General features: G+C 43.4%; 1 protein-coding gene across 1 annotated transcript in view; it reads right to left on the bottom strand.

The window, feature by feature from the left end:
* Positions 1-16,584, bottom strand: part of CREBRF (CREB3 regulatory factor) — an 80,673-nt gene that overhangs the window by 18,247 nt on the left and 45,842 nt on the right. Inside the window, exon 4 of the mRNA XM_068098661.2 lies at positions 1,347-1,541. Coding sequence (XP_067954762.2) covers positions 1,347-1,541 — 195 coding nt within the window. The remainder of the gene's footprint in view (positions 1-1,346; positions 1,542-16,584) is intronic.

Here is a 16,584-nt window from a genome sequence, read left to right as displayed (position 1 = left end):
GTAAAAACAAACGATTCTTCATTCATATGCAGCACTGCGGGTTGGTATCATTGGCTGAGGGCACGGCTATGCCATTGATGCAATGTCCTCTGCTGGTTAGGGCAGGAATTTGGAATTTGTTCATGGTGTTGGTGATAGCTCGCCTACTCTTAGCGAAGAATACTGTGGGATATTTTGACGTCCACAAACTAATGCCGGCAGATGAGATGCCCATTTCAACGTTCATCTGAAGGACTGCACACACACTAATGAATCACCCTGCCTGTGAAACACCAGGATGACAGTTTATAGCTGGGTCGGGCTTCAAACCCAGACTAGATAGCTCAGTGGTGAGTGTGCGTACCTTTAGGCCATCCTATCAGCCAATAGACCAACTAGAACGAGCAATCGAAGACTGAATACCCTCGAACGGACATGGTTTGTGTGGTTTTATAGTACGTAATTTAGAGGTACTAACATTCTAATTGCACTGTACATATTTTATAGACGTACTCGCATTTGAATTGTACATAAATTATCGAGGCACTCGGTGGAAAAAAGAAAAGAAAAAAAAGAGAAGAACGTGTACTACCACTGGCTACCACTAGGTGGGGCTTGTGGCCTACATTAGCACATTCTGTGTGGACAGACAAACAGATGGACCCAAATGCAATATCCTCTCCTCTGGTGAGGGTAAAAAAAAACTAAACTCGTTGAGGGTGAACTAAAGATGTAAACAAGAGTATGGGCTAAGGATAGGCTGAGGAACATTCACCAGGTTAAATTATGGGGACAAATGTCTCACATAAAATATGCATTGCATTTCCTTAAAGAAGCAAGTTCCATCATGTTTACCAGGAATTATTGCTACTCCCCAACAAAATGATAAAACAGAAACCTACCAGGAACCACCTCTCATTATTTCGAAGCAGAAAAAACATGCAGCACAAAGGTCAACTTTAAACATTTCATTCTCGCATCAGAGCTTGTACATACAATCAACAGGAAAAAGGGATCATTTTAACCTATGATTCCAGCTACGTGCTTAGATAGGAATGACGAACATGCCAAGGAGGTGAATACGAAGAGAGAAATAAAGAAAGCACATTTGTTTCATTTTTAAGGCTTGGCTCGTACCATTGACTAACCTCCGAAGCAATGCACACAGTTCTACAGCTTAGGAGAAATAAATAAATAAATAAATAAAGAGCTTCTATTCACATTACCTTCAAGTCAGCTCTGTATAATGGTGATCCTGAAAAACGGTTATGCTTGGATGGTATATTTGTTAAAGTGACCTCTGTAACTCCTGCATAATGCTTTGTGTGGGTTATTGATGTAGAATGGCTCCGTTCGGTGATTCTGACCTGGTCCGAAAAATTGCAGTACGATGGAGAAACTGGGAGATTTTCTTCTTCCAGTAGGTCTGGCAGCACTGTCGTTGGCTCCCCGGGTCCTTCCATGTTCTCCCTCCATTCCCTCCACTCCTCTCCCCCTCGTGCACGACAGACGGTCTCCTTCCACTCATTGCGTACACGCCCCATGCATGATGCTCCGCGAATCTTTGGTAAAATGGTGAACAAAGCACAAGCTGCAAACAGGTAGCTTGATGTAACGAGGCATTCTTAGCTAGTGGAAAGGGTTTGTGGGGAAGCTAGCCACCTCTGAGCTTGGGATAAAGTCTTTATTTTTATGCAACGACTGGACTGGCGATGTTGTCTCATGTCAATCAAGTGCTGTTTGCGAGCAACTACTCCAAACGTGACGCCGATAGATCAAATTAATATTACCAGATAAAAATACTCGGCGTCACGTTTAACACATCCATGTCATTCTCAGATCACAACACAAACATGAAAAAAAACATGCACACCCAAGGCTTAGGGAATTCACAAACACTGACTTCGGACACCACAAAGAAACAGCATCACTAACATACAAACAGTACATTACATCAGTCATCAACTATGCCAACTCATCTTGGGCCTTGAGCCGATCAAACACACAATCTGTGCTCAATAAGGGGGTCTATGGGAGGGGTGGGGGGGGGGGGGGGGGGGGAAGTTTGACCCCTCAAAATAGCTATTTGCTCTATTCTCCAAAACTACACACACAATTTTGATTCAACTTGACCACAACCCTAATCATCCGTGGTTTGTTATTCGGCAAAAACGAAAAAAATTTTGACATGTCCATCACTGGTTTGTGTGTGTGTGTGTGTGTGTGTGTGTGTGTGTGTGTGTGTGTATGTATGTATGTGTGTGTATGTATGTGTGTGTATGTATGTGTGTGTGTGACTGTGTGTGTGTGTGTGTGTGTGTGTGTGTGTGTGTGTGTGTGTGTGTGTGTGTGTGTGTGTGTGTGTGTGTGTATGTATGTATGTATGTGTGTGTTTGTGTGTTTATCTGTCCACTCACTTATACTTGCCTACAGGTCACAATTTTAAACCAATCTTCACGAAACTTCACCAAACAGTATAGTTGGTGATCCGACAGAATCCTATTTATTTTTGAGGTCAAAAGGTCAACATAGGGCAAAGGACAACCACTTTTTTTCAAATTTCAAAAATCCTCAATTTTCATCCGATTTACCTGAAATTTGAATAGGATTTGCATATCAGCTAACTGAATTCAACCACCAATTTTATTTTTGAGGCCAAAAGGATGCTCTACTGAGTGCCGTTCTACTTTGTTCTCTTTTGCCAAGTGTCGCTCTTTGAGTGATTTTTCATTTGTTTGTTCACGGCATCAAAAAAAAAAGAAATCAGGGGTTTGCCCCCCAAAATAGGTACAGTATTTGCTTTCTTCATTACATATTTTATGGGTCATCCACACCTACCCGTGGTTCTCTGGTTCTACCAGGTGAGCCCAGGGGCAGTGCCCCTATTTTTACATGTATAGATGGCGTTAATATAATTTAGCATTTCATTGTTCCACAAAACAAATCCTCCATATTGCCTCTGTATTTTTGTAGTCCCCAAGTGGACCTGACGTTAATTCGAGTAACATTCTCTTTTCCTTTGTTTCATGTCCACGCTATGTGCTGACCTGACAGAACGGCAGAGTTTGATGTCGCTGTACTCTGTGAAAATACCAAAGTGGACCTTGTGAGAGTAAACTCCTGCATTTTGTTTGTTGACGTGTCGTTTACAAAGAACGACCGCCAATCAAATCTGATATTGGAAAGCTGGAATGTTTTACTCTCATTTTGTGAATAGTACCATGACGAAGTGAGAAAGCCATTGCTTGAGAATAAATCTGATATTTTGAAACAGGAGAAACCATTTTGATACCATAGGAGTTGCAGATCCACATACTACGGTGAACTACATGTATAGAGAGAACATTGCAGCTCTAAAAAGAGAAAGCAACTTAGAAGCAGGTTCTTGTAGTAGTCGCAACCATCATTTCATTTTTTTCTCCCACAGATATTCAAAGACCAAGGGCAACTGGTCATTAGTAGCAACAGCCATTGGCGGTACAAGTAAAAAATATTTATACGATTGTGTTCGATGCTGCCAAAAAACAAGGTGATTGACGTGATTCAGTGAATGCAAGGAGATGAACCAGACTTGGTAGCAGCTGACATCTGGTATCACCAGAAGAGGAATAGTCTTCACCGGAAGAAGCTGATGTCAACACTGTCTTATGGGAAAGGTGGACATGCAGTTAGTTTTTCAGGAAAACCATATTTTGGACATTAATGCTGGAATGTGTGGGAAAATTACATGCTTGGTCAGGGTCACCCAGATATGTCAGATGACAGAGCACTGGTACGGTTCAACAGAGGACCTGGGTTTGATTCCTGGTCTGGGCGTGTAATTTTCCCACATATGTCAATTTATTAGTTATAATCCTGTTCATGTATTTAATTGTGTTTCTCCGCCCCCAGTGGTGTTTGTAAGAGCGGACATGGATTTTTCCCCCCATTGGAGGAAGACCCTCTCGTGAGAAGGCCGTTGGTGCTCCTATGGTTGACAGAAAGTGCCTGGAAGCAGTGACGGAAAGACATTGGTAATTATATGTGTGGGAAAATTACATGCTTGGTCAATGTCGCCCAGATAGCTCAGAAGGCAGAGCACTGGTATGGTTCACCAGAGCACCTGGGTTATATTCCTGGCCAGGGCATGTAATTTTCCCACATATATCAATTAATGCTAGAAGTGCAATGCATATCCATGTTGTATTTGACAGATACTTGAAAGACAGCACTAACGCTCATACAAGAAAAAAACCCCCCCAAAAAAACAGGAGCAAAGATGTGACGTTGAATGCGATTCACATCCTTCCAGATGAAGACATACCAATAACATGGAGTATATTCCTCCACAGAGATGACAACAAGGCTGGGCTGGCTAAATTCTACATGGAATGTTTGAAAGAGAACGCTGGCCCAAATCCTGAAGAAAATCTCTCCATCAGTGGAGGATTAGAATACTGTTGTACAAGTTAGAATAGACTCCTTATATATAGATATAGGGTGTCTACATTCCAATCAGGAAGAAGCAGACAAAACTGGTCCTACATGCTATGCATGCTGCAGCACATGGTACACAGACGACACTTCTGGGAAGCGTTTTAGCCCAGTCACAGAATTGTTAGCCCTGCTGTGACACCATCTTCCAGCAATTCACGCTAAAGCTGTATTCTTCATGGCCAGTCATGAGGGCAGATACACTTCCCTGAAAAGGTACATTCCAGAGCACCTCCTGCACCAAAAGATGACTCAGGAACAACACAATATCATGCTGAGTGTCTATGGCATCACAGGATGTGGCCCTGTCAGGGCTTTCTTTGAGCATGGCAATCGTTCAGCTTTAAGACACATTATGGGCTAGAGGTTCAAACATCTTGAAACTCTTGGATAATTTTTACATGTCACAGATCAAGAGAGCCTCTATTGCAAGCGATTCATAACATCCGTGTATGGAAAGGAATGTGGCTCAATCAATATGCTCTGCACTGAAAAAGCTGAAAAGAACTGTCGGCAGAAAGCTGCTACCAACAAATAACAGTTTCCATCTTCATATACTGCACTGCTGTTATCAAATTATAATATGGAGATGGGGATCTAAGGCAAGAACTACTCAGGAACCTACTGTGTATGACAATGTGAAGGACGTAGTTCACAATGTGCTTCATCCAAAGCTCAGGGGTCAGGTGGTCTCAGCTCCTGAGTTGGTGAACAACCTGGTCTGCAACTGTGATGACTACTGCTCTGTGGCCTGCACTTGCAGAAAACAGCCAGCCATGTACATAGATAGGCCTGCCAATGTGAGGAATTACGATCGATTGATTCCGGACCACGCCGTGGAAACCAAGGCCTTCAAGATTATTGGAATATCCTGTGATGAAATGTTTTTAAATCTCCATTATTGGAGTTGATGATCCTACAACTTCACCATCGCAGATAGGTTAGTGGTCTCTATCTTCTACAGCCTCCTTCCTGGTCTTGCACACTCTGCTCTTTTCTGTGATTTGCACCCCAAACCCCCAAGTTTCTGCAGGGTGCACGTGGTCAACCAACAACCCCTTTCTGATGAAATGACCTAAATCCAGAATCACTGCTCAACTCCACACATTCGTTTCTCTTTTTTCCCCCCCACCTGTGGTACCACTTCCACATTCCCTTCAATCTCATTCTTCCCTCCAGGTCTTCAGAGCTGTTCACCACCATCTCAGATCATACCCCATCCAAAACGACGATCTTTTGTTCACGGCATAAAAAAAAACAAAACAAGTACAGATACATTCAAAGTACACCGCCCCGATGCCAAATAATTAAATATCCTACAGCGCGGCATTGCAGGGGCGCCTCCGGCATCCGGCAATACCGCAGTGCAGCTCATAGAGGCGGCATTTGGAGGGAGAGGTGTACACTAATTGATTGATTAATTGTATAATTAAAATCAATAAAAGATTATCACAAAATATTTTCTTAATCAATTGGCTAATACCATAACTAAACCACTAGTGCTTCATCCGAAGATGTATCTTTTAGAAATTTAATCAAATAAGTCATTAATAAAAAATTAAATAATTAATTGATTAATCAATAAGTAATTCATCAATTAATCAATAAATAATTAATCGATTAAATGATTAATCAATAAATCAAAAATATCCTTGATAGCCACATCACTTGGTCACTGTCAGGTCCAAATATTAGCTTCCCAGCTCAAAAGGTGCCTGAGATATTGGTCAAATGAGAAAGAAAATAAATAAATGATTAATAATGAAAATAAATAAATAATAATCATTAAAAAATTAAATTATTAATCAATTCGGTCAGAGAACACATAAACCACCACCATTTCATCAGAATCTGTAACTTTAAAAAAAAAAAAAAAATTTGTCAATTGATCAAATAATTAATCGATTAATTGATTAATTGATTAATTAATAAATCAAAAATAGCCTTTGCAACCAAATCACCTGGTCATTGGCATGTCCAAATATCAGCTTCCTAACTCAAAAGGTGCCTGAGTTAATGGTCAGAAGAGAAAGGAAATTTGATTAATTAAATAAGTACTTAATTAATCGCTAATAATTAAATAACTCATCAATTAATTGATTAATCAAAAAACAAAAAATATAGTTTTTGACAAAGGACTTGCTCACTACCGTGCCGAAATTTCAGCTTCCTAGCTCAAAGGATGGCTGAGATATCGTCCGGACAAACAAAAAAGAAAGAAAACAAGTACACATACATTCAAAGTACACAGCCCCCATGCAAAATAATTAAATATCCCACAGCGCGGCATTGCCGGGACGCCTCCGGCGCCCGGCAATACCGCAGTGCAGCTCATTGAGGCTGCATTGGGAGGGAGAGGTGTACACTAATTGATTGATTCATTGTATAATTAAAATCCATAAAAGATTATCACAAAATATTTTCTTAATCAATTGGCTAATAGCATAACTAAACCACTAGTGCTTCATCCGAAGATGTATCTTTTAGAAATTTAATTAAATAACTCATTAATAAAAAATGAAATAATCAATTGATTAATCAATAAATAATTAATCGATTAATCAATAAATAATTAATCGATTAAATGATTTATCAATAAATCAAAAATATCCTTGATAGCCACATCACTTGGTCACTGTCATGTCCAAATATTAGCTTCCCAGCTCAAAAGGTGCCTGAGATATTGGCCAAATGAGAAAGAAAATAAATAAATGATTAATAATGAAAATAAATAAATAATAATCATTAAAAAATTAAATTATTAATCAATTCGGTCACAGAACACATAAACCACCACCATTTCATCAGAATCTGTAACTGAATTTTTTAAATTTTTTTTTTAGTAATTAATCGAATAATTAAATAATTAATCGATTAATTGATTCATCAATAAATCAAAAATATCCTTGATAGACACATCACTTGGTCACTCATGTCCAAATATTAGCTTCTGAGCTCAAAAGGTGCCTGAGATATTGGCCAAATGAGAAAGAAAATAAAGAAATGATTAATAATGAAAATAAATAAATAATAATCATAAAAAAATTAAATTATTAATCAATTCGTCAGAGAACACATAAACCACCACCATTTCATCAGAATCTGTAACTTAAAAAAAAAAAAATTTTTTGGTCATTAATCAAATAATTAAATAATTAATCGATTAATTGATTAATTAATAAATCAAAAATAGCGTTTGCAGGCAAATCACCTGGTCATTGGCATGTAAAAAATATCAGCTTCCTAACTCAAAAGGTGCCTGAGTTAATGGTCAGAAGAGAAAGGAAATTTGATTAATTAAATAAGTACTTAATTAATCGCTAATAATTAAATAACTCCTCAATTAATTGATTAATCAAAAATCAAAAAATATCGTTTTTGACAAAGGACTTGCTCACTGTTGTCCCGAAATTTCAGCTTCCTATCTCAAAGGATGGCTGAGATATCGCCCGGACAAACAAACAAACAAGAAAGCAAGAAAACAAACAACCAGAGTGAAAACTGAGTACTCTCTTTCAGCGTGCGTCACTGCCGAGCCCCCACCGAGCCCAGCAATGACGATTTGCAATGCCTGGAGATGGCATAGGAAAGGAGCGGTGTACAAGAAACAAGAAAACAAGTACACATACATTCAAAGTACACCGCCCCCATGCCAAATAATTAAATATCCTACAGCGCGACATTGCCGGGGCGCCTCCGGCGCCCAGCAATACCGCAGTGCAGCTCATAGAGGCTGCATTGGGAGGGAGAGGTGTACACTAATTGATTGATTAATTGTATAATTAAAATCAATAAAAGATTATCACAAAATATTTTCTTAATCAATTGGCTAATACCATCACAAAACCACTCGTGCTTCATCCGAAGATGTATCTTTTAGAAATTTAATCAAATAAGTCATTAATAAAAAATTAAATAATTAATTGATTAATCAATAAGTAATTCATCGATTAATCAATAAATAATGAATCGATTAAATGATTAATCAATTAATCAAAAATATCCTTGATAGCCACATCACTTGGTCACTGTCGTGTCCAAATATTAGCTTCCCAGCTCACAAGGTGCCCGAGATATTGGCCAAATGAGAAAGAAAATAAATAAATGATTAATAATGAAAATAACTAAATAATAATCATTAAAAAATTCAATTATCAATCAATTCGGTCACAAAACACATAAACCACCACCATTTCATCAGAATCTGTAACTGGGGGGAAATTTTTTTTTTTTAGTAATTAATCGAATAATTAAATAATTAAGCGATACTGTTACGGATCCCGGATTTAGAGGAGTTACTATTCATGTCGTTGCTTATTAATGTTTATTCTATTAAAGGTTGTTGTGGTTAAAGGGTTAGAGAGGCTCCGGATAACAGGAGACCGGAAACGGGATAGTGAACCGGAAGAAGAAAAAGACACGAGGTCCGGGAGAAGCGGCGATCTTCCTCTTCCTCGCCCAGCTCCGATGCGAGCGGTGTCGATATTGAGCAGCGTGGGGGACGCTGCGTTTGAAAGCCCGTCTGGCGAAAGGAGTTACCTGCGCGGGGTAATTACCGATTACACGTCAAGTTGCCGTGGGTTCGTGCACGGAACCAAGCGTCCGGCACAGTTCGCCTCGACATCTACAAGGACGCGTACGGGTCGCACCTTGGGCCTCGCGTGCTTTGCCAGCCGCGCTTTGCTTTTGCCCGCTTGGCTGTGCAAGGAGGAGGGCGCTGCAGCAGTTGTTCCCGGTACGTGATGTGCACATTTGGAGCACGTCAGCCAGGGGTCCGTTCAACCGCCCGTGTGCGGAGAAGTCGACCTTCACCTTGGCCAGGAGGGGCCCAGAGACATTGTGAGGGACAGTGACCATTGAGGGGTCATGAGTGGGGAAAGGGGGGACATACATGAGATGGCCATCTTAGTAATATCAATAATCAATCACCAATGGTTGTTGATTGATTGGGGAATATATTATTGCTGAATCCGGATCCTTGGTGTGGGGTTTCTTATTGACTTGAATTGTTGTGTCTTTCATATTGATTGCGTTACGAAAGCGTATAAATCATAGATCTTTCTGGCGGAGTTCCTCTCACGGTCCGGGGGTCACCGAGACCAGGTAGTCACCGGGAGGACCACGTAACAGAATTGGGGGCTCGTCCAATTGAATTCCGGGATCTAAAATTGTATAACATAATAAAATAATAATTTTTAGTAATTAAAATTAATTAATTAATTATTAATTGGTAAATTTTTGAGAAATTGTGGTAAAGTCTTGGGTGAAGGTTAACAGGTGTTAACGATAGTCACCATGGCGTTTGTTGCACAGAACTTTGCGGTAACACCCAGTGAGGCACAGTTCCGAGCGTTACTAAAAGCGGACCTCTTGAAATTGGCCAAACATTTTAACTTGGAGGTCCGAACTAATTTGAGGAAGGCAGAGTTGCAGACCACGGTGATACAATCTATGGTGGGATTAGGAACATGGGACGAGTCAGCCTGGCAGTGGCTACCCGAAGAACCAGAAGACGTTGAGCTCCGGAAACTGGAGTTGCAATTACGGAGCCAGGAACGGATCAAAGAAGAGGAAAGGAAAGCAGAAGAGAGGAGAGAAGAGAAACAAGCAGAGGAAAGGAGAGGGAACGAGAACTCCAGGAAAGGTTAAAAGAAGAAGAAAGGAAAGCAGAAAAGGAAAGAGCAGAAGAGGAAAGGAAAGCAGAAGAGAGGAGAGAAGAGAAACAAGCAGAGGAAAGGAGAGGGAACGAGAACTCCAGGAAAGGTTAGAAAGGATGAAAACAGAGGAAAGGAAAGCAGAAAAGGAAAGAGCAGAAGAGGAAAGGAGAGTGGAACGAGAACTCCAGGAAAGGTTAGCAGAAGAAGAAAGGAAAGCAGAAGAGAGGAGAGAAGAGAAACAAGCAGAGGAAAGGAGAGTGGAACGAGAACTCCAGGAAAGGTTAGAAGGGAGAAAAGCAGAGGAGAGGAGAGCTGCCAGGGAACTCGAAGCAGAGGAGAGAAAAGCCGAAAGGGAGTTGAAGGAACGTGATCTGGCGCTTCAGCAAGAGATTAAATTCAAGGAGCTGGATTTAATGAGAGAACGGGGAGAGGTACCACCCTTGCTGACGGGGTCGACATCTAGCCAGAAAACCTGGGAGGTGGGCAGACATGTGAGGCTGGTTCCACCCTTCAGTGAAAAGGAAGTCACTCAATTTTTTCCACACTTTGAGAAAGTGGCTCGACAGTTAAACTGGCCGGAGGAGGCCTGGACCATACTAGTGCAAAGTGTGCTGGTGGGTAAAGCTCAAGGGATTTATTCGGCACTACCAATGGACCAATGTGCAGATTATGAGGTATTGAAGAAGCACATCCTCAAAGCCTATGAGTTGGTTCCTGAAGCTTACCGGCAAAAATTCAGGAATGCCAGGAAGAGGGAGAGTGAGACCCATGTGGAGTTTGCCAGAGTGAAAGAAAACATGTTGATCGGTGGTGTGAGTCAAAAGGAGTCGGGAACGACTTCGAAGCATTGCGTGACTTGATCCTGGTGGAGGAGTTTCAACAGTGTGTCCACGAGGACATCAAAGTGTACCTGCAGGAAAAGAAAGTACCGAAGTTGTGGGACGCAGCCACCATGGCAGATGATTATGCCTTAACACACCGGATAGGGGTCCACGAACCTAACTCCTCGCCTAGATTTCCGCAGGGGAGTGGTGGAACAGCAGGTGCGGAGAACGACAATACATGGCGGCGGCCTCGAGATGATTATGGGGACAACGCTGATACCCGAACTGTTCGAAATCAGAGGGCGACGGGCCCAGGACAAACTTATTTTTCGGGGGGCCCGAGGTAGACCACGAGTGTCTCCTCCGGACCTACTTGCGCTTTTTGCAAGAAACCTGGACACTTGATGTCCAGTTGTTACCTCATGAAAAGGGAAAACCCAGAGCGGAGTCCGACTATTACAACTCCGAATGCGATGGCAAGCGTAAGAAATTGCCCACAGAAGAGTTACCAACCATTTATTTATGAGGGGTTGGTCTCCCTCGAGGGAGACTTGACTAACCCAAGACCTGTTAGGGTATTGAGGGACACAGGAGCCCATCAATCCTTAATGCTTGAAGGCATTTTGCCATTGTCAAAGAGTACCGCAACTGGTGATAGTGTTCGGTTACAAGGGATCGGTGGCTGTGTTAGTGCTCCACTTCATGTCATCCATTTGGAATCCGATTTGGTGTCAGGACCGGTCACCGTCGGTTTACAAGCCACGCTTCCTGTAGAGGGGGTATCGGTGATTATCGGGAATGATTTGGCCGGGGGGCAAATTTATGGTAACCCGAGGGTGGGTAAAGAGCCCCGCAGGGGAAAATAACACCACCCCAGCTCGGGATGGCGACAAAAGTGCCAAGTTATTTGTAGGGGGACTGAACTTCAACACAGAGGAAGAGGTTCTGACCTCTGTCTTCAACAGATATGGGCCGCTGGTGGAAGTGTGGGTGGTAAAAGACAGGGAAACGCAACGGTCAAGAGGGTTCGGCTTTGTCACGTTTGCAAGCACAAAAGACGCCAGGGAGGCAGAGAAGAATTGGAATGGTAAGGATTTGGAGGGTCGGACCATAACAGTAGGGAAGGCATTTCGTAGGCGTCGAGAGGTCTACAGAAGAGGACCACTTGGCGGTAGTTTTGGTGTTGGCAGCAGCCGATATTACTATGGAGGCTCCCAGAGTTACGGCATCTCCCGAAAGAATGATTGGCAGAGGACTGGCCGAGAAGGAGACCGCCAGTCAGGGGACTGCTGGGACAAGGGGTCCCACCGTAACTGTTAGGAGTCCGGAGAAGTTGAAGCACTCTATATACGGCGGAGCCGCCGAGCCTGGGCTCCTACACGGGCTAACCGTGAACGCCACGTTCTTAAAAGGCGTCCCGGTAGGGAACGTTCCTACACGGACTAACCGTGAACTCCACATTCTTAAAGGCGTCCATGTAATGACCTTTCCTCCCCGGACTAACCGTGAACCCCACATTCCTTAAGGCGTCCATGTAGTGAGTACTCAGCTGGGCCTCCATCCAAGAGCAACTAGAAGTGGTTGACGCTTGGTCTAGAGGGAATTACCTTGGAATCTCTGGGGGGTTTTGGGTGAAAGTTTGTTGCTTTATTTTTGAGATGCGATAATTGTGCCCGGGGGGAACTGATGATTTGGGGTATCGGGTTGGTTTATCAAAGTGGCCGGCACAGAAAGTTTTCGCGGGGTTCCAACTTTCTTTCTTGAAGGGGGGAGTGTTACGGATCCCGGATTTAGAGGAGTTACTATTCATGTCATTGCTTATTAATGTTTATTCTATTAAAGGTTGTTGTGGTTAAAGGGTTAGAGAGGCTCCGGATAACAGGAGACCGGAAACGGGATAGTGAACCGGAAGAAGAAAAAGACACGAGGTCCGGGAGAAGCGGCGATCTTCCTCTTCCTCGCCCAGCTCCGACGCGAGCGGTGTCGATATTGAGTAGCGTGGGGGACGTTGCGTTTGAAAGCCCGTCTGGTGAAAGGAGTTACCTGCGCGGGGTAATTACCGATTACACGTCAAGTTGCCGTGGGATCGTGCACGGAACCAAGCGTCCGGCACAGTTCGCCTCGACGTCTACAAGGACGCGTACGGGTCGCACCTTGGGCCTCGCGCGCTTTGCCAGCCGCGCTTTGCTTTTGCCCGCTTGGCTGTGCAAGGAGGAGGGCGCTGCAGCAGTTGTTCCCGGTACGTGACGTGCACGTTTGGAGCACGTCAGCCAGGGGTCCGTTCAACCGCCCGTGTGCGGAGAAGTCGACCTTCACCTTGGCCAGGAGGGGCCCAGAGACATTGTGAGGGACAGTGACCATTGAGGGGTCATGAGTGGGGAAAGGGGGGACATACATGAGATGGCCATCTTAGTAATATTGGTGATTGATTATAATTGATGGTTGTTGATTGATTGGGGAATATATTATTGCTGAATCCGGATCCTTGGTGTGGGGTTTCTTATTGACTTGAATTGTTGTGTCTTTCATATTGATTGCGTTACGAAAGCGTATAATTCATAGATCTTTCTGGCGGAGTTCCTCTCACGGTCCGGGGGTCACCGAGACCAGGTAGTCACCGGGAGGACCACGTAACAGATACATTGATTAATTGATTAATCAATAAATCAAAAATATCCTTGATAGCCACATCACCTGGTCACTCATGTCCAAATATTAGCTTCTGAGCTCAAAAGTTGCCTGAGATATTGGCCAAATGAGAAAGAAGATAAATAAATGATTAATAATGAAAATAAATAAATAATAATCATAAAAAAATTAAATTAATCAATTCGGTCAGAGAACACATAAATCACCACCATTTCATCAGCATCTGTAACTTTAAACAAAAAAAAATTGTTTGTCATTAATCAAATAATTAAATAATTAAACGATTAATTGATTAATTGATTAATTAATAAATCAAAAATAGCCTTTGCAGCCAAATCACCTGGTCACTGGCATGTCCAAATATCAGCTTCCTAACTCAAAAGGTGCCTGAGTTAATGGCCAGAAGAGAAATGAAATTTAATTAATTAAATAAGTACTTAATTAATCGCTAATAATTAAATAACTCATCAATTAATTGATTAATCAATTCTCTCTTCCTCACTCGCCCTCCACTGCCCTCTCTCCACCTCACCCCCAGGAATACCTTTGGCTACGGCTTCCCCTTCGCTCCCACCTTTTGTTCATATGTGTGTTGTACCGTCCACCAAACAGCGATGACTCCATCTACATCTCACTGTCTGATAATATGGACCAACTTCCCTCTACCCATCCCAACTCTCTCTTCCTCATATGTGGTGATTTCAATTGTCACCATGCCAGTTGGCTGGGTGTGGGTACCTCTCTCACCAGCCATGGCTCTTCAGCAAAGGACTTCTGCGACTCACTGGGACTGACACAATCTGTCAATTTCCCGACCCGGATCTCAGTCAACGGAGCATCTTCTCTTCTGGATTTGGTTATGACAAACTTCCCTGAAAATGTCTGCTGCTCTTCTTCTGCTCCAATCGGCTCATCTGATCATGTGTTTGTCAAAGTGGACATCTCTCTGACCATTCTCAGAGAGCCTCCTCAGCGTCGACGAGTCTGGCATTTCACTCAGGCCAACTGGCACGGTCTTCAAGCAGCCATCAATCATCTGGACTGGTCTCCCATCTCTACCGCCTCTGACATCAACTCATCCTGGGAATTCTTTCAAAGTAAATTGCTCTCTCTCATGCACAGATTTATACCATCTCGTCTTCAGTTGTCATACCCTTCCTCCCGTCCATGGTACACGGAATCTTGTGGTGAGGCTGTTGCCCTGAAACAACTTGCTTTCGTCTCCTGGAAAGCAAATCCAACGGAAGGAAATCTCATTTCCTTTCACAAAGCCCGAAACAAGTGTGTGTCCACCCTCAGGAGAGCCAGGAAACAATATCTCACCATTCTCAAGACCGAACTCTCTTATCTGTCTCCCTCTTCCAAATCCTGGTGGCGTCTGGTCAAATCTGTTTCTGATGTTTGTTCCCCCTCCATCCCCTCCCTCACCACAAACGGCTTAACGGCTGACTCCGCACGTGAAAAAGCTGAATGCCTCAACTCTGTGTTTGCCTCTAAATCTTGTGTCCCAAACCCATCCCTCTCTGTACCCACCGTACCCAGTCGTACCCAGCTGCTCCTGGACTCTGTGTCCTTTCTTCCTGACAAGGTGGAAAAGTTTCTGTCAACCCTTGACTCTGATTCTGCAACTGGTCCTGACGGCATCAGCCCACGGGTCCTAAAATCATGTTCTTCTGCTCTTTCACTCCCTCTTTCTGTTCTCTTCACCCTCTCTTTTGCTCAAGGTCATCTGCCATCTGCTTGGAAATCAGCCAACATCACCGGTTTGCACAAAAAAGGTGCAAAAACAGATCCCAGCAACAACAGACCAATCAGCCTTCTCCCAATTATCAGCAAAGTCATGGAATCCATCATTGCTTCAGATATTAAATCTTTCCTCTTCTCCAATGGCTTGATCTCTGATCATCAATTTGGTTTCAGACCTGGTCACTCTACTCTGGACATGCTGCTTCTGCTTTCTCAACAATGGATGGAGGTCCTCAACGCCAAACAGGAAATTAGAGCGGTCTCCCTTGACATTTCACGTGCCTTCGATACGGTCTGGCACCCTGCTCTGCTCACCAAACTCTCCTCCTTTGGTATCCATGGAAATCTCCACGCATGGCTGGCGGACTTCCTCTCTGGTCGTAGTTAACGTGTGGCCCTGAATGGGTTTCTCTCATCTCCTCTTCCTGTTCAGGCTGGAGTTCCCCAAGGTAGTGTTCTGGGCCCTGTGCTTTTTCTGGTCTTCATCAATGATCTCTCTGACTCTCTTGAAAATCCTCTCTATCTCTTTGCTGACGACTCTACTCTCTGTCGCTCCATTCCTCATCCCTCAGATCGGCAGTCTGCAGCCTCCTCACTCTCTGCAGACCTGGACAAAATCACAGACTGGTCAAACAAGTGGAACATGTCTTTCAATCCTGACAAATCTCACACTCTTACAATGTCTCTCCGAAAGGACCGACTGGACAACCCTCCCATCTACTTTCTCAACAATCCTCTCCAAGAAGTTCTGTCACTCAAGCTTTTGGGTCTCACTATCTGCCATGATCTTTCTTGGGAAAACCACATTTCCAAGCTGGCCTCCAAAGCCAGTCGCCGACTGGGCATCCTCCGTCATGCGAAGTCCTTCCTTGGCACACCTGAGCTCCTCACCACATACAAGGCTTTCATCCGCAGCTCAATGGAATACTGTTCCCCCCTCTGGGCTGGTGCTCCTGCCTCACACCTTGCTCGGCTTCACGCTGTTGAGGCCAAAGCTTTCAGAATCATTGGAATCTCCTGCGATGTAGTCAACACCGAGGGCCTTTCACTCACTCACCGCAGGCAGGTTGGTGGTCTTTCTGTCTTCTACCGACTCCTCTCCGGCCTTGTTCCCCCAGCTCTCTCTGTGCTCTGTCCCCCCAATATTCCTTCAGGTCGCACAAGATCTGCCTGCAACCCTCTTATGGTTAAACTGCCAAAGTCTAGGCTCTCTGCTCACCTTCACTCTTTCATTCCCCTTTTCTCCCGCCTCTGGA

This window comes from Myxine glutinosa, chromosome 1 (genome assembly GCF_964187855.1).
Source record: "Myxine glutinosa chromosome 1, kmMyxGlut1.1, whole genome shotgun sequence".
Taxonomy (NCBI): Eukaryota; Metazoa; Chordata; class Myxini; order Myxiniformes; family Myxinidae; genus Myxine; species Myxine glutinosa.
The sequence above is the reverse complement of the archived record's forward strand: the minus strand, read 5'-3'. Positions and strand labels throughout refer to the sequence as shown.